General features: G+C 57.2%; 1 protein-coding gene across 6 annotated transcripts; it reads right to left on the minus strand.

Moving 5' to 3' along the window:
- Positions 1–771: 771 nt before the first annotated feature.
- PRX (periaxin) lies at positions 772–15,288 on the minus strand. Of its 6 annotated transcripts, none has more exons than XM_047712077.1 (8): positions 15,262–15,288; positions 11,661–11,704; positions 11,465–11,569; positions 11,218–11,343; positions 9,112–9,268; positions 5,465–5,661; positions 3,835–4,833; positions 772–3,741 (listed from the first exon to the last, which is right to left on the minus strand). In XM_047712077.1, the coding sequence occupies exons 4-8, from the start codon at positions 11,242–11,244 to the stop codon at positions 976–978; spliced, it is 4,146 nt and encodes a 1,381-aa protein (XP_047568033.1). In that variant the 5' UTR covers positions 11,245–11,343; positions 11,465–11,569; positions 11,661–11,704; positions 15,262–15,288; the 3' UTR covers positions 772–975. The 6 variants fall into 6 exon arrangements, with proteins under 6 accessions (XP_047568033.1, XP_047568034.1, XP_047568031.1 ...); XM_047712078.1 differs by having other exon boundaries at positions 772–3,654; positions 3,811–4,833; XM_047712075.1 differs by having other exon boundaries at positions 772–3,639; positions 3,718–4,833.
- Positions 15,289–18,389: the final 3,101 nt, after the last annotated feature.

The raw sequence follows: 18,389 nt of genomic DNA on the forward strand, positions 1-18,389 counted from the left end.
GAAAGCACGTGACCAGGTGGTGACCCAGGGGAGGTCAGCTTTAATGGAGAAGATACTAGAGTAAGCCAGTGGTGTGTGACAACTCAAGGGCATGGCTGGATGTGAGGAGAGCAGACAGACGGATACTGGGGCGTCAGGGGGACACTTGGGACTGGACAGAGTATCTTTTTGTCCCAGCCTGGGCCACCGCAGAGAGATGCGGGGGAGTCTGGAGCTCCTTGGCGGGGGCTTAGGACCTGCGTGGGAATGGGTCCCTGGGAGCCAAGGCCCAGCCAGCCCTGATGGGAGCTGAGGATGCTGGGACCTAGTCCTAAGAGGACTGGAGCCTGGAGAGGGAGCAGGAGGGGCCTTCCTGGGTGGGGCCGGGCCGGATGGGGCAGTCAAACAAGCCAGACAGGAAAGCAATCCCCGGGATGTGGAGGTGGCCTTGTCGAGGAGAAGGTGGCCAGCAGAGGTCACATGCGTAGCAATTGTGCTGCTCTCTCAGGGCCCCCCAGGGAGGTCCTGGTGGGAGAGGCCTCAGCCTAGGGATCTGGCTCAGAGGCCCTGGGGAGTTCTGAATGGCTAGGGCAGGACCCACTGCTAATCTTTCCTGACTCTCTTCAGACCTGGGGTGGCCCGGTGTCTGCCAACAGAGGCCCTCCTCAGGCCAGGCTCCAGCAGGCCCCCTCCTTGGGGACCTCTTTCCCTGCACCCTCTCCACCCTCCCCTGTTCCTCCGCCACACACACACACACACACACACACACACACAAGAAACCCAACACAAGGCTACCTCTGGATTATTTTATTCACATGGTTCGGCAAGATACAGGCCCTCCTGCCAGTGAGCCAGGCATGAGGCCTCCCTGGCCCGGTCCCGGTCAGTCAGCCACCTCCCGGCCCTCTGAGGGGTTAGTGCTAGTTATCTCACACACAAAACAAGAAGGAGGCAGGAATAGGGAATGGGAGGGGACGTTCCCTCTGCTCTGGGACTTTAGACGACAGCAGCCTGAGCCCCCTCCATCCTGGCAGGGCCTGGAGCCCCTGTCTCTGAAAACCCCACACTGGGCAGCCGAACCCGGAATCCACCCTCTTCCTGGTCCCCACTCCCACTCCGGGCCTTGGGGCTTAGGGACACCCGGGGGAAGCGGAACTTGGGTGACTTCTCCCCACCAGGGGACTTGGGGGCTGCCTCGCCCTCCTGGCCCCGAGAGGCCTTAGACGAGGTGGCCAGGCCCACACGGGGCAAGCGGACCCGGACTCTGCCTCGGCGCCCAGAGGCCCCTTCCCCGCCACCCTCCTCCTCTTCCTCCTCAGGGCTGGGGGAGCTCTCCCCAGGGACTGCCTCGCTCTGGCTGAAGCCCACTCGTGGCAGCCTGAGTTTGGGGCTCTTGGTCTTCTCACCCTCTTCAACGCCTTCCTTGGCCCGAACCAGGCCAAATCGGGGCAGCCGCACCTTGAGCTTGTGTCCGGCCTCCCCGTCGCCCTCTGCCACCTGGTACTCAGCATGGCTGCCCACGGTGGGTGGGGAGATCTCGACGTCGGGTAGTGAGAGGTGGAAGGTGCGCTCGGCCCCTGGGGACTGGTCTCCAGACCCCTCTTCCCCAGCCTCAGCTCTGGCCCCCAGTGTGGGCATCTTCAGGCTCAAGCCCCCCTCGCCTGTGGCTGCCTCACCCAGCTGCGCGTCTCGGCCCAGCCCCACGTCCAGCTCAACCTGGGGCACCGACACAGCAGGCATCTTGAAGACACCCTCACCTACCAACAGCTCGCCACCTGCCACCTGGGCTCCAGGCAGAGACAAAGTCACCTGAGGCACCTGGACCCTGTAGCCTGCTGCACCCTCCACTGATGGGGCTGCACCCTTGACCTGTGGCCCAGTGGTGGTGCCCAGGCCAGCCTCCCCGAAGCCAGACAGCTCGACCTGGGGCAGGGAGATGCCCAGGGGCATCCTCAGCGCCCCCTCCTTGCCCTCAGTGCCTGCCGGCCTGGTCATGGACACTTGGGGGCCTGAGAGCCGTAAGCCACTGACAGCTACTACCCCCTCAGCCCTCCCTTCCTCCTGGGCCCCCAGGGTGACCAGCTCCACCTCAGGGATCTTAAGCTGCCCAGCCACGGACTCGGGCTTTTCTCCTGGGCTGACACGCCCACCCTGGATTTCAGCTTCCTTCCCCCGAGCCAGCCCAAAGGAGGGCATCTTCAACTTGGGCATCTTCACCTTCCCATCCCAACCCCAGCCCTTGCCCTCCAACTCGGCCACCCCTGGCGCTAGTTCTCCTGCCTCAGCATCCCGGCCCCTGACCCCAAACTTGGGCAGGACAAACCTCGGCCCCTTGACCTTGACGTCAGCCCCTGCCACCTCCACCTTGCCTGTGGGCAGACGGGCGTCCAGGCTGAGCTGCGGGATGGATAGATCGAGGGCAGGCAGCAGGCCTGCCTCCCCGGCCCCTTTCACTTCAGCCTCAGTCCCCGCTCGGGCCTTGGGGAGTGAGATGGCGAACTTGGACACCTTCAGCTTGGTGGCTCGCCCAGCCCCCTCAGCCTCTGCCTTGGCCACCTTGGGCCCCGAGAGTCCAAACTTGGGCAGGGAGAACTTGGAGGAGGGCTTGACTTTCATCTCCATCACCTCGAGCCGCCCCTCCTCTACTTCCACAGTAGGCAACTGTGGCGTGACGATTTCAACAGAGGGCATTCGGAAGGCCACTTCCCCGACCCCTGCGGCCACCCCAGGGCCCTCTGCCCGCTCCACCTTGCCCACTTCGGCTGCTGGGACCTGCCCCTCCAGGCTGAGGGCCCTCGGCAGGTCTAGCTCCACGGAGGGCAGTGTGAGAGTGGGGACGCCCACACGAGCCTCGGGACCTACCTCTGGCTGCAGACAGGGCAGTGTCACCCGCTTCCCAGAGACCTCAGCCCCTGCCTCGCCTGCCTTGCTTTGCGATGGAGACTCTGCCCTCCCTAGCTTGGGCATGGTCATCTTGGGCATCTTGAAGCCAAATTCCATCCCCTCTGCCTGCTCGGCTTTTAGCTGCACCTCCGGAGCCTTGGGCAGCTTCACCTCGGGCGCCTTTGGAAGATGCACCTCTGGGACCTTGGGCACCTGCATTTCTGGCAGTCGAATCTCTGACACCTTTGGCAGCTGCACCTCCGGGAGGTGGACCTCGGGCACAGCCATCTCAGGCACCTTGGGGAGTTTTATCTCTGGCAGTTTCATCTCAGGGAGCTTCATCTCGGGGAGCTTCATCTCAGGGACTTTCGGCAGCTGCACGTCGGGGAGCCGCACCTCGGGCACGGCCATCTCCGGCACCTTTGGGAGCTTCATCTCTGACACTTTGGGGAGGCCTACCTCTGGGAGTTGCACATCTGGCACGGCCATCTCTGGCACCTTCGGGAGCTTCATCTCGGGGAGCTTCATCTCGGGGACTTTGGGGAGCTGCACGTCGGGGAGCCGCACCTCGGGCACGGCCATCTCTGGCACCTTCGGGAGCTTCATCTCGGGGAGCTTCATCTCGGGGACTTTGGGGAGCTGCACGTCGGGGAGCCGCACCTCGGGCACGGCCATCTCTGGCACCTTCGGGAGCTTCATCTCGGGGAGCTTCATCTCGGGGACTTTGGGGAGCTGCACGTCGGGGAGCCGCACCTCGGGCACGGCCATCTCTGGCACCTTCGGGAGCTTCATCTCGGGGACTTTGGGGAGCTGCACGTCGGGGAGCCGCACCTCGGGCACGGCCATCTCTGGCACCTTCGGGAGCTTCATCTCGGGGAGCTTCATCTCGGGGACTTTAGGGAGCTGAACATCGGGGAGCCTCACCTCGGGCACGGCCATCTCTGGCACCTTTGGGAGCTTCATCTCGGGGACTTTGGGGAGCTGAACGTCGGGGAGCCGCACCTCTGGCACGGCCATCTCCGGCACCTTCGGGAGCTTCACCTCAGGCCCTTTGGGCACCTTGACCTCAGGGGCCGAGACCCCAAGGCCAAACGAGGGCATCTTGATGGTGGGCAGCTTCAGCTTGCTCTCGACAGCAGCTTCGGCAGCAGTAGGCCGGGGCTCCAGGAGCGAAAGCCCAAAGGTGGGCATCCGAAGTCTGGGCCCCTTCACCCTGGCCTCGGGGCTGCCCTTGGCCAACTTGGCCTCGGCGACTTCCTTTGCTCGAGTCCCGAATCGGGGGAAACTGAGGCGGGGCATCTTCAGGGCCACCTCAGGTGCCTCTCCCCGGGCCTCCACCTCCACACCTGGCAAGGCCAGGTCCACCCCTATGGCAGGCGCTGCCACATCCAGAGTGGGCACCGTCACGGCCGCAGCCCCTTCCCGGGTTTCCAGGCAGGGAAGTGTGGGCAGAGTGGGGAGCGATGGTAAGGTGGGCAGCTCCACTTGGGGGACCTGAATCCCTAGGGCCACGGGCTCCACAGCAGGGGCAGTGGGGGCTCCTAGTCCAAGGCTTGGCAGGTGGAGAGCCACCTCTCCCAGTCCCTTGGGGGCTGAGACCTGGGGGACACCGACCTCGGCGCCTGGCAGCCGGGGCCCAACCAGCTCCACCTGGGGGGCTGTGAAACGAGCTCCTGCTGCCACCTCAGCCTCCACTTTGGCTTTCCTTGGGGGAGGAGCAGCAGCGGCCAGCCGGGCTGCCTGGGCCTCTTCTGCCACTTCTCGGACGCGCAGCCGAGGCAGCTGGAGGCGCCGGCGGGCTGGGGCAGCTGGGACGGGACCCTTGGGAGCCTCGGCTTTGAGGCCCCGACGCAGACGGGAGAACTTGGGAAAGGAGAATTCGACGTCAACAGGGGCCAGGTCTGCAGGGGCCCCCAGGGCCCCGGGCATCACCATCTTCTTCTTCTTCACGGGGGACAGACTCTGGATGTTCTGGGGAGAGAGGAGAGATGCGGGAGGCGGTGGGACAGTGGGAGGCTCGGGGAAGACAGGGGGAACCCCATCTGGCATTGCACCAGGCTGGGGATGTGTTGGATGAAGCATCTTGTCCCCAAAACACCAGCCCCACTTCCTTCCTGTCATTTCACAATTACTGCCCCCGTAAGGCACAGACATTCATTTAGCAGCTGACAATGAGTCAACAGGAGTGTAGGAACTGGGACCCAAGACTGCTAGGTCCTCATCCAGGATTTTCCCCAATACCTTCATTCTAGAGATGGGGAAACTGAGGCCCAGAAAGGGAAAGAAACTGGTCCAGGGTCACTCAGCAGTAAGTTAGCAGCACTCAGGCTTGAACCTGGCCTTGCTGGTTTGGAGTTCCCTGGTGCAGGACTACTGGCAAGCCTAGAGCTAATAGCTCTCCAAAGTGGGTAAAGGCCCTGGTCTGAGACAGGTGGGTCCCCCTCCCCAGGGAGGAGTTTAGGGGTAGAGAACAGAAGGCGGACAGTGGGATTAGCGTTGGGTTAGTGATAAGACGACCCACGGTGTGGAAGAGTAGGGCTCAGGGCGCAGAGACTGGATCGCTGGGGCAGTCCAGAGCCGGCGCCGGGCTAAGCACGCGTACCAGCTTGGCCACCTTGGCCCGTGGGCCCTTGATCTCGTAGCCGGCCACGGTGCCAGGCCGCAGCGCCAGGTCCCCCGTGGGCACAGTGCGCTTCAGGCAGAAGGAGACCTTGTAAGGCTCGGCACATTGCAGCAGACGTAGTGCGTCCTCGTACTTGAAGTTCTCGAAGAACACACGGGCGCTCAGTAGTTGGTCTCCTGTAGGCAAGGTGGACGTGGGCAGGGCGTGGGCATCTGCTGGCTCCACCTAGGCCTGGTTCCACCCACTTCCCTGGAGCGACCTCAGCAAGGCTGGCGGGCCCCAAACCTTGGCCCCGCCTATCCTCCCCGCCCCAGCCCCCAGTACAGACTTGAGAAGCGAAGTCCTCCCAGTTTGAGATCCAGACAGGCTCAGGTGAAGCCCCGCCCCATGGCCTTAGCCCCGCCCCTGCCAAACAAATCCCCTCCCATCCAAGCCACACCCATTGCCTTTCCACTTCCCTCCCCCATTCTCACATTTTACTTTATTTATTATAAAGATTTTATTTATTTATTTGAGAGAGAGAGACAGAGATAGCAACAGAGAGAACAAGCAGGGAGGAGAATGAAAAACAGGCTCTCCGTTGGGCAGGGAGCCCCATGTGGACCTTGATCCTAAGACGCTGGGATCATGACCTGAGTGGAGGACAGACACCCCCCCCCACCCCGCCCAGACTACTGAGCCATCCAGACACCCTCCCCATTCTCACATTTTATTTTATTTTTTAAAGATTTTGTTCATTTATTTAAGAGAGCAAGAAAGCACACAAGTAAGTGGGCAGAGGGGCAGAGGGAGAGGGAGAAACAGAGTCCCTGCTGACCAGGGAGCTGGATGGACTCAGGGCTTGATCTCAAAACTCTGTGATCATGACCTGACCCCAAGGCAGAAATTTAGCCAGTGGAGCCACTCATGCACTCCCCTATTCTCACATTTTAAGACACTGACTTTGTTTACTGAGAGGACAGAATCAGACCTTCCAGAATCTTCCACGCCATACTCACCCCCCAGTTCCTGTGGCTATTCACTCCACTCTCCACCTATTTCTAAGGATGAACTGTCCCCACTTCCAACTCAGGTCAGCCTTTCCACCACCTTCTCAGGGACATCCTCCAGCAGTTCTCCCCTCTCTCCCCGCATCACCAATTTGTCCCTTTCTTCTGTGTTATCCCCATATGCATACAACATACCATTATTTGCCCCATAGGAAAAGTTATCTTGACCTCACTCCTGGAGCTCCTGCTCCATTTATCTGTTCACCTTAATGACAAATGCACTGAGTCGTCTAGCTGCATCACTTTCCATGTCTCCAACCACACTTCTGACACCCATTTCCAGAAACTTGAATGGCCCCTCTCAAGGTCCCATACGTCTGTATAGCTAAGCCCAGTGATCAAGTCCCAGACTTGATTTGAGGGGACCTCACAGACTTCGACCTAACATGACTCTCTCCTTCATTCATTTGTCTGGCTTGGGTTCCAGGGTAAGACACACCCTCTAGAACCTCCTGGAGGTTTCTTCTCAGCCTCCCCACCTCCTGGATCTCTTAATGACACACCAGAGCTCAGGCCTTGGGCCCCTTCTCATCTCTATCTCCATGCTATATTCACCCCTTTAGGAAGCTCACCCAGATTAGGAGTTTATTTTATTTTTTTTAAATATTTTATTTATTTATTTGACAGACAGATCACAAGTAGGCAGACAGGCAGGCAGAGAGAGAGGAGGAAGCAGGCTCCCCGCCGAGCAGAGAGCCCGATGCGGGGCTCGATCCCAGGACCCTGGGATCATGACCTGAGCCGAAGGCAGAGGCTTTAACCCACTGAGCCACCCAGGCGCCCCACAGATTAGGAGTTTAAAGACCATAAATGGGCTGACAACTCCCAAGTCCATTTCTCCAGTCCAGCACTCTCCCTTCCATTCTAGACTCATATATCCACTTCCCCCTCCACAGCTTCACCATGGCATCCAACAGATATCCTTCACTTGACAGATCCAAACTGTTCTGGCCTTACTCCGAACAAGCTCCAGCCCCAGTGTTGCCCTTTTGTGGAACTAGCAACTCCAACCTCAGGTCAAGAATCCCTGGACACATCCTTGACCCTTCTCTTTTCATCACACCCCATATCCAGTCCTGAAGGCTCCTCCTTTAAAATATATCCAGAAAAAAATAATAATAAATAAAATAAAATATATCCAGAATCCAAACCTTTCTCTTCATGCCCATTAACACTGTTTTGTGTCTGAACATCACCATGTCTTACCTGGATAATCAGAGTAGGCTGTGTGTGTGTGTGTGTGTGTGTGTGTGTGTGTGTGTGTACTTATTTATTTAAAGTTATCTTGGGGCACCTGGTTGGCTCACTTGGTTAAGCATCTGCTTTTGGCTCAGGTCATGATCCCAGGATCCTGGGATTGAGTCCACATCAGGCTCTCTGATCATTGGGGAATCTGCTTCTCCCTCTTCCTCTGCTCCTTCCCCCACCCCTGCTAGTTCTCACTCTTTCAAATAAAGTTAAAAAAAAAAAAAAACCGTCTTAGGGCGCCTGGGTGGCTCAGATGGTTAAGCAGCTGCCTTTGGCTTGGGTCATGATCCCAGGGTCCTGGGATTGAGCCCTATATCCGGCTCCCTGCTCAGTGGGGAGTCTGCTTCTCCCTCTCCCTCTCCCTCTGCCTGCTACTCCTCCTGCCTGTGCTTTCTCTTCTGTGTCAAATAAATAAAAATCTTAAAAAATAAAAATATAAAAATAAAAACGTTTTAAAGATTTTACTTGTTTGAGAGAGAGTACATGCACAAGCAGGGAGTTCTGTGCTGTCCCACTCACAACCTTCCCAGATTAAAAGCCAAAATTCTCACCATGGCCTATGAAGCCCTCTGAAAACCAGATGGCCATACAGCTCACTCCCTTCCCTCCACCAGGCCTTTCCTCCCTTCCTGCCTCACTCTATTTAAAAATACAACTGTCCTACAGGCACGCACAGCACACAATGCCTTCTAGTTTACTATGTGTTTTACATATTTTGGTCAAATATATCTCTCCCTTCTAGAAAGTAAGCATAAATGCAGAGAGTGTGTTCTGTTTTGTTCACTGTAGTAGCCCAAGCACCTAGAATCGTATCTGGAAATAGAAGGCACTTAGTAAATAGTTGTTGCATGAATAAATCACATCGGCTTCATCCATGTCACTTAAAATATCCCTTACTTACTAAGATTCCCTCCAAGTTAACTCCACCTCTTTTCTCCAGGCCCAAAAACAAAAATAATAACTAGTGCTTACACGGTGCTTACTGTGTGCCACTTAGCTATGCGCTAAGCATTTTCAACTACTGACTCACTTGATCCACGTAATAACCCTGCGAGGTGAGTACTAGAATTATTCCCATTTTCGAGATGGAAAACCCAAGGCACATAAGATCACAAGCTAGCTGCAGATCTCGAAGTCAAACCGACACTATGAGCCTCCAGAGCCCGCTCTTAGCCACTGCCAGGCGGACACACAAAGCCCCGCCCCAAGCCACTCTCCCCGCCTCCTGGGAGCAGGCCACGCCCGGGACCTGGGGCGCACTCCTAACCCCGCCGCCTCCAAAAGGCGCCGCCTCGGAAAGGCCCCGCCGCACGCTCCCGGACCGCCCACCTTCCTGCAGGCTGAGGCTCCTGGCCGCGGGCGAGTCCTCCCGAAGCTCGCGGACAAAGATTCCCTCCTTGCCGCCGCCTGCTACGTTGATACCGCTGACCCCGGTCTGCGCCTCGGTCTCCACGATGATCTCCACCAACTCCGCCCGCCTCAGCTCCTGCGGAGGGCAGCGAGGGGTCGCCATGGGGCGCTGGTGCCGGACCTCGCCCAGAGTCCGGCATCGCGCTTAAAAGTGGCTCTTAAAAGGGTCCTCCAGTTACACGACCCTGAGCGCGGCTCTGGCCGGCCGTGCGGGCCCACCCACTCCGACATCTTCCCTTTGAGGAAGCGCGAGGGCCGCCTGCTCTCTCGCACCAGCGGCAAGGCTCAACGGCTGGGTCCACTGCTGTCGGCCGGAGCCCTGGGGCCGGGGTCGAAGGGGCGGGGTTATAGACGAGAAGCGGAGTAGCGAGGCGGGGGGAGCGGGGGGCATGTGCGAGAGGGGAGGGCCTGATAGGGCGGGCTCTGTCCTCGGGGGCGGGACCAGTTCGGGGGCGAGGCTAGGGGTTGGGCTTGTGAACAGACCGCTCGCGCAGGTAGAGCTCAGGCCACAGAGGAGGGGCCAAAAATCTGGGAGGGGTGTGGCAAGAGAGTAATACAGGAAGGTAAGGCGGGGATCCATAGGGTGGGACTGAGGTATGGAAAAAGGCTTTAAAAACAGCCCAGCAAGGGCTGGGGTGAGGATGGGCTTCCGAGGAAAGTGCTGGATCTTTAAGTGGTGCAGGATGAAGTGGGGAGGGTGAGACCGGGCTCTTCAGAGGCCTGAACGCGTGTGAGACTATGCCCTATTGTGGACTCTGTGACCCCAAGATCTGCATAACGCCTTTGGGAGAGGGAATCCAGTGAAGAAGAGGGGTGCGTGGGTGATGAGTAGTGGACCAGCAGACATGGCATTCCTGGTATTCACTGTAAATGGTGCTGTCCTGGCCCTGGCCCAGCAGCGCCCGTCGGGATTCACATCCGGGATTTAGAAGAGGCCGTGAGAGACCCCAGTTCCACACCGGTCTAGGAACTCAATCTGCTGTGTGTTTCTGGGGGAGAACTTTGCCTTCTCTGGGTCCATGGGTGACATGGGTTTACGGAAGGAGTCCCTGTGAGCTGAGACCTGAAGCAACAGGGATCCGAGGATGCTGTAATGGGCGGGGCATCGGGACTGGGTAGATTGGAGTTGAGCCCAGGGCTTGGAGAGGGTTAGGGCAGCAGGTCGAGGCTGGCAGTGGCCCTGGGACTAGAGGGCTAGGAGGAGCATGTTGAGAGGAGGTGAGAAGAGTTGTAGAGGCAGCTGGGAACAGCAGGAACATGACCACCTCCCCAAGGCCCTGGGCTAAGCATTTTACCTACAGCATCTCATTTTATCCTCCCCACAGCACGGACAGACACAAAGGTAAAGAGAAGAGGAGTGATTTGCCTAATGCCACACAGCAGAGTTAAGCAGCTGGGCTTAAACCCCCGTCTGTGACCTCAGAGCCCCTAGGCCATCCTGGAGGCAGTGAGTGACCTCCTTGGCCTTCCCCCCGGTCTGCCACCCCTCGGCTTCAGCTTGGCTCCGGGAAAAGTAGACCCACTCTGTGCCTAGCATCCTGTAGAAAGCGGTCAATGCGGGTCCTCTAGCGTCATAACAGTGACCGTTGTCCCATTTCACCAATGGGAAAACAGGGTTTGAGAGGTCAGGTCCCCTGTTTGGAGCTGCACAACCAAAGTGGGGGGTTGGCATTTAAGCCCAGGAGCTCAAAGCTCACGTATTTAACCCCCATAGCAGCCTGCCTCTTCCAACAAAAAGTTTCTGCCCAATTTTCTTTAGCCCGTTATTAATATAACTCCGTTAAGCCCCCAATGAATTCGCTGCTTGGACTCTCAGTTTGTACCAGGCACTGCTAAGCACTTTCCATATGTTCAAATTCTTTTCCTCCCAGTGACCTATAAAATAGGCACTGTCACTATTTCTATTTCACGGATGGGGAGACTGAGGCACAGAGAAACCAGGAAGTGTCTTCTTGCTGCCTCAGTCTGTGCCCCCTACCCGCCCCCCGCCCCCAGGTTCCCCTTGCAGGGCATGTGAGTGCTCACCTCAGCGCTCCGGCTCCTGGCCTCCATGGCACAGCTGGGAGTCACCGGAGCCCCAGGCTCCTGCTTCCTCTCTCCCTTCTGCTGCAGAACCAGCTTTAGCTCTGCATGGAGCAGCTGCCTCTGAGCCTGTGGGGGACAGGAAGGGAAGCTTGAGGCCAGGAGAGTGGCGAGGAGGAAGCCAGGTGTGGAGGGAGAGGCCAAGACGGGTATCAGAACAGGAGAAGGGCCCCCCACCCCTTCCTCTCACCGCTGCCTGGGCACAGGCACCCCCGCCTAACAGGAGCCCAGCCTGGGGTGTAGCACAGGCACAGTCCTCTGCAGGGCTCACACCCTTCCTCTGGGGTCTTGCTACCTGTCAGGAAGAGACCAGGGCATGAGGCTCCAAGCAGGCCGGGGAGGGATTGGCGGGGAGGGGGGGGCATGTGGCACCGGCCAATGCTCACCTCAGGGTCACGGCCAGCTCCTTGGGCCTCCTGGGTCCGGGGCTCTGAGAAGAAGAACGTGAGCATTACCATCAGCTAACCCCACCCATTGCTTCCTTTTTTTTTTTTTTTTTTTAAGATTTTTAAAATTTATTTGACAGACAGAGATCACAAGCAGGCAGAGAAAGAGGAGAAATGTGGGGCTCGATCCCAGGACCCTGGGATCATGACCTGAGCTGAAGGCAGAGGATTTAACCCACTGAGCCACCCAGGCACCCCCCACCCATTGCTTCCTGAGTGCCGGATGCTTCCTGCGCTCTGTCAGGATCCCATCCCCACAGTGCAGGGTTGGGGGGGGGGGAGGAACTGAGGCCTAGAACACCTTTATTGGCCAACAAACAGTAAAGTAAAGCCAGAGCTGACTCCTAGGACTACCTGAGAGTAGAGCCCCTGCGCCAACCACCTGGGTCGACCGAGAGAGCCAAATTCACCATAAAACAATCCTAACCACTCCCCTGTCCTCCCTGAGGGCCAATCACCTCACCTCTTTGGGCCTCAGCTTCCTCATCTGTTAAATGGGGAGAAGAACAGCACCTACTATGTCAAAGAAGTGGGTAAATACAAAATGCTGGGCACATGGAGGGGCTTCAGAAGCCCTATTATTATTACTGAGCACTTCCTGTGGTCCTGATCTTGTGACAAATGTCCCACAAGGGTCATTCATTGCCCCTAAACCTCAGAACACTCTTGTGAGGTCAAGAGAGTTTTCGAGCCCATTACAGAGAAGACACCTGAGGCTGGGAGAAGGACAACCACAAATGGTCATGAGTGGCTGAGCCAGGATTTGAACTTATCTGAGAGTTCCAGACTTTTCTACAGGTGGTGGTAACTAATGGGTACTGAGCGGTTATTCTTTGTCAGTCCTGTGCTCCGCCTCCTCCCTGCGGAAAACCCACAGCTCCTCAGAGAGGCCAAGAATCTCGCATAAAGTCACACAGCCCAGTGAGAAGGAGGCAGAACTGGGATTCCCATGCCTCCTCCCCAACAGGCTTTTCTGGGGAAAAGGGCATGGATACTGTCTCTCCACATTCCCTCCCCCTTGACCGACGCTGGCCTTGTCCTCCCAGCCCCCACCTGGCATGCCAACCCTCCAACCCCCACTCTACCGGGAAAGGTCAGGCCTCACGCGGCACATTCCCTCAAACAATGGCCCATCTGCTGTGCCCAGTCACATTCCACCCCTGCCCACCCACCCCCAGCCACACAATGGCCCTTCATAGCCCACCACTGGCCAGGATAGAGGACACAGGGACCCCTCAATGGTCCAGCTGTACCCACTCCACTGGCAGGGACCCCACAGTACCAGAGGGCTTCTCCCTGGCCCTCCTAGGAGTCCTGGTCTCTGTGGCCTTCCCCAGTCTCCCCTCTGAGACCTCAGCTGCTCCAGGTCCCACATCTGTGGCATTTCCTACAGACTAGCCCCAGTGCGGATCCCCCTAGGTCTCTGAATCACCCTGAATATGGTGGTTGTTTTAGGGTTGGAAACTGAGGCTGAAAGAGGGGAAGTGACCTGTCTAGGGTCACACAGCCAAGACCCTGACCTTGACCCCAACTCTGGACCTGAACTTTCATTGGTGGCTCTGAGCACTGGAGAAGCCCCAAGCAGCAAAAGAACTGGGGCAGGGGCTGGGCTGGGAAGGGAGGTGGGGGATTGAGGGTGCCCCAAACAGGCATTTTTAAAGGTAACTCCTTGGCCAAACATGGGCTGGGCAGGCACTTTATAGATGTGGCCTTGGTACCCCATTTTACTGATGAATAAATGAGGGTTAAGACACCACAGTGGCAGGGGTGCCTGGGTGGCTCAGTGGGTTAAAGCCTCTGCCTTCAGCTCAGGTCATGATCTTAGGGTCCTGGGATCTCAGCAGGGAGCCTGCTTCCTCCTCTCTCTCTTTCTGCCTGCCTCTCTGCCTACTTGTGATCTCTCTCTGTCAAATAAATAAATAAAATCTTAAAAAAAAAAAAAAAAAAGACACCACAGTGGCAGAGTTGGGACTTGAACCCAGGTCTGAAAAACTGAGTCCCTGACACCACATAGCATCCTGAGTGGGAGGTGGGAGAGCCTGATACTTGTAGGAGGTAGTGGAGATGGAAGGGAGGCTCTCCTGGCCTGCCAGTTCCCTGTCTCAGGCCAGGGCAGCAAGGGTCACACCCAAAGGCTGGCACAGGAAGCTTAGCCAGGGCGGGAGCAAGAGAGCTTGCCCTCCTCCCTCCTCCCTGCTGAGCCCAGGTTATATTTAGCCCATCTGTGCCCTTCCTGAGCCATATACCCAGCTCCTGGGGTTGGGTAGGAGTGGCTTCGGAAGGAAGCCCCCCCAAATACACCCCAGGCACTCTCTGTTCCCAGCTCTGCCCATCCCATTAGGTGGGGAGGATGGGAGAAGGACAAGTGGGGGAAGGTTCCTGGTGGTCCCTGACTGTATTAGGGGAAGATCTTCTAAAGGGGTACCCCTGGTGACTGAAGGTCAGGCGGGACCCTCCAGATGCCCACAGCTATTCTTGAGTGGGTCCTGTGGCCCTGCCGTGGTACATTCCTCAGCTTCCAGAATTCTCCTGAGTCCCCATTTCTTGAGCACTTACGATACACAAAGATCCTTGCCCACCTTGGCTCATTACATCCTCAAAATACCTCCCTGAGGAAGGTGTGACCGAGAGTCCCATTTAAGATGTCACTGGTTTCCCTCAGAGCAGGCTGGGGGAGGGCCTGTCATTTGGGCCCTGGGCCCTTCAGCTGAGCAGGACCTGCTAAGGGATCCCCCATTTGGCACCCTCTTCTCCCCATGGCTGGTGCCAACCCTATATGAGAACACTCCCCATCCAGAGCCTCAGCTTCCCCAATCGCCAATGATGGGGTGCCCTCAGCAGTTAACAGGAGTTAACCTGACTTGTCTGGGTCCCTAGACATTCTGTTCGGACAGTGGCCTAGCAGCAGCCTCACTCCGTCCCTGCTCCAGCACATCTCAGGTATGAACACCTGGGCGAGGTATTTCACCTTTCAGGGACTCGGTTTCATCTGCGAAACGGAGCCAGTATACAGTATACAGCCAGTATACAGTAAGTGCTCAAGTAATGGTGGTGGGCTGTCTCATATCCAGCTCTTGCTCATCAGACTTTCTCTCTCACCCAAGGGGAACTCTGGGTGAGCGACAACATCCAGCTCAGGCACTGGCCTCCTACCACCAAGATCCCCAGCACCCTATTCCAAGCACCAAAAAGCCAGCCCCGGCCTAGGCATCCTGCCCCAGTTCTCTGGAAGCAGCAACTCATCTACTCTCACACCAGCCCTGTGAAGAGGCCTCTGTCAGCCCATTTCACAGGTGGGATAGCAGAGGGACAAAGGGTGCAGTATCATTCCCAAGACCGCATAGCCAGAAAGAGAGGAATTTGGGGATTTGAACCTAGGGTCTGGCTCCGAAGTCTGTGCCTTTATCTCCTATACCACACTACCTCTGAAGCCCCCCAAGTGTCCTCCCAGCACCTCCCAGCACTTCCCAGGACCCTAGGTCTCATTCCCATGGCTTCTCGGCCATTGCCAAGGATGGGGTAAGACCGGCTGATCTCTTACCACTGGGCCTCCAGACACCTCGAGAGCTCCCGGTCTGTCTACTCAGCCCCAGCCCCAGGCTGGGGGGGAAAAGGAATAGGGAGGGGAGAAGTGGGGGGAGACCCCCAGCCATTGGCTGCTGAGGCATGACATCACCAGGGAGTGGGTGGTGGGTAAACAAACATCCCCCCTCTCCCAGCTACATGCACGGGGGAAGGGGGTGGGGAGCCTAGGCTGGCGTAGGACAGAGACAGCTGCTGCCCTGGCCTGGGCTGAAGACCTCTGCTGGAGCCTCTGTTCCAGAGACCTGCAGTCATTGCCGGCACTTGGAGGCTGACCACCCGACTAGCATTATGTCCTGGTTCCAGACCCAGGCACGGTCCTGCTGGTTCCTGGGGCCCCTAAAATAAAGTCCTACCGCTCCCTCTTTCTGTCCATTTGGATTCAAATCCTAGCCTAGTCACTTGCCGGCTGCCTGACAGCATCTTCCTGGGCCTCTTCTTCTTCATCTCTAAAATAGGGATAATAAAAATGCCCACCTCATGGGGTTGCTGCAAAGATGACAGGAGTTAAAAGAGGCTAAGAGCCTGGCATCAAGTGAGGCCACTTCTAAGAATTTTGCATTATTATTCACACAAATTAGGGGTCTGGCTAGACTTGTCGCTGTGTGGGGGGATCTTTAGGCCTGAGTGAGACTGGGCACAGAGGAGCCCCACTTCTCTGTTTCATGGAGTTTCCATGTTGAGGGTACATCTGTCGTGGGCTAAGTACTATACTGGGCACCCTGAGCTCTGCTCCCAGGATCCAGGGTTCAAGGTGAGCACATTACACCCAGTATTTAGCTACCCAGCCAGGAAGTGGTAGAGCTGGGGTTCAACCCCACTTCTGCGGGGCCCCAGAGACCCTGCAACTCTCTTCTGTCCTCTTCATATAACAGACAAGGAGGCTCAGAGACAGTGACACCCAAGGTCGCCTGCAGCAAGTCACTGGTAACAACAGGCTTTGAACCCAGACCTGCTCAAGTCCCGAACCAAGGCCACCAGGCCTCACCCTGATCCCCTGACCCCCAACCCCAGCCTGCCCTGACTCACCAGACCCCGGGGGGCGGCAAAAGGAGCACAAGTACCCCCACATGCCCTTCGCGCCCACCGGCCGCTGGCTCCGATGCTCCCAGCTCTCTGAGCCCCGGCCTGGGGCCAGAGCTGGGATGAAACCGGGGATTACCCCCAAAGCACGCGTCAGCAGCTTCTGTCCCATTGTCCAGCCAGACACGGCCACCAGGCCTTCACCTCAGTTGTCAACCTTGCTCCTCGCACCAGCCCCCCAGCCCCTCTGGGGACCTGTACCCCACCCCGCACCGAGAGTTTGGGGCCTACTCCCGAGGGCACAGGGATCAAGCACAGGCTGGCAGGATCCCAGAATGCTAGGGTCCTCCCCCCTTCTCTCCAAAATGCCCCCGGCCCACTCTCAGCCGCCAGGGAAGGCAGGAATGTGCTGAGCTTTGGGAAATGCCTTCCAGGCCTGGCAGCCACCAAGGGTTGGGGTGTGGCCAGGTCCCTGCCAGAACCCTTCTCCTGGGAAGAGTGCAAGGAACAGTGTGATCAGGGCGGCTGACGGGCCTGAGGAGACCCTCACCCTGGCGAACTCTCTCTGTCTCTCTCATTGATCCATTCAACCATTCATGTGTTCGTTTATTCACTCAACAAACACAAGCCCTTAGCGGCAGCCTCTTTGCCGGGCACTGGGGACACCGACAGACCTAAATTTACCCTGGGGGGCAGGCTCAGGGAAGGATTTCTGGAAGACATGACATGTGAAGTCAAACTGATTGGTTGAGAAGGAGGGAGCCAGGTTAAAAAAAAAAATGTGTAGGAAGGGGCTACCAGGGAGAGGGGCAAATGCAGGCAAAGTACCAGAAGGGAGAAAGGCAACGGTCTTTATCCAAGGTCAGCAGTCCGTGAGCACCTGGTCTGGTGTCCAACCCTATGCTGGATGGTGCCGAGGACACAGTGTGACTTGGACAGCCGGGGCCTGTTTTTGCGGAGTTCATAGTCTAACAGGGAGACAGACCCAGAATGGTGACGATTGTGATGAGAGAGTCATGGGCAGAAATGTCAGGGCCTTGATGGGGGAGCCCAGGAAAGGTGCCTGCTCCAGCCTTGCAAGGGAGGTCAGGGAAGGCTTCCTGGAGGAGGAGACATGTGAACTGAGATTTGGATGACCCACAGGAACCAGGCAAGAGAATGTGGAGAACAGTTTTACGGGCAGAGGGAATAGCCTGTGCACAGGACCTGAATCCAGAGAGAGCTCAGCACATGTGAAATTTCTAGAAGTTGAGAGCTGAGTCCTCGTTAATGACTGCGTCCCCAGGGCCAAATATGCGCCTTGCTTATATCTCCTCCTATTTTATACATTTATTCAGCAGCTATTTGCAGACACCTCTTCTGTATCCATCCCTGGGCTATATCACAGAAGTGACCATGACTGCGGCTTCACAAGGCTCACAGCTTGGGGGGGGGGTGGTATGGGAGCAGGCATTCAAGAAGTGCTCAGTGAAATGAGTACACTGACTTAAGGAGTATGAGGGACATATCTAGGTCTGCAAGAGGAGCCTTGCACTCTGGGACTATCAGAAAGGGCAGGGAGGGCTTTCTGGAGGAAGTGGCATTTAAGCCAGCACCTAAAAGATACATAGGCGTTCATGCAAGGCTGCTGGGCAGGTGGTGGATCAATGACTGGGTTTCAGGGAGAGGGAACAGCCTGTGACAGGGGCCCCTTTGAGAAATCGGTGAATGGGAAGGAGTGAGGGGAAGCTGAGGGGAGGCCCATGTTGGGCAGCGCTTGTGAGGAGGGGCTGACACTTCATCCTAAGGTCCTTGCTTGCCTTGTGCCTTCAGGAAGGGCAGAGTCTGTGGAGTTTTAAGTAGTCGAGGTGGGAAAATCTGACTACAGGCCAGGCTAGAGTTGGGAAGAAAATCCACCTCTCTGCTCGGGGTCAGCCGGACAAGGGAGGCTGGTACAGCGCTCTTCTGTCTCTCTCTGTGTCTCAGAGCACAGGAACCCTTGAACGTGGGCCCTGAGACTGGGAACAAGCATTCAGCCTTTTGCCCTGTTGGCTGTGTTTTGTGGTCACCCTACAGCGGGTAAAG

Source organism: Lutra lutra, chromosome 17 (genome assembly GCF_902655055.1).
Source record: "Lutra lutra chromosome 17, mLutLut1.2, whole genome shotgun sequence".
Taxonomy (NCBI): Eukaryota; Metazoa; Chordata; class Mammalia; order Carnivora; family Mustelidae; genus Lutra; species Lutra lutra.

What these genes read in the sequence shown, in the direction of transcription:
- PRX (XM_047712073.1), bottom strand. Translation starts at nt 11,244, where the DNA reads ATGGAGGCCAGGAGCCGGAGCGCTGAG. An exon ending in CCAGGAGCCGGAGCGCTGAG is followed by an intron (nt 9,269 to 11,217) that starts GTGAGCACTCAC and finishes TGCCCTCCGCAG; the next exon opens with GAGCTGAGGCGGGCGGAGTT. An exon ending in GGGCCAAGGTGGCCAAGCTG is followed by an intron (nt 4,834 to 5,464) that starts GTACGCGTGCTT and finishes CTCTCTCCCCAG; the next exon opens with AACATCCAGAGTCTGTCCCC.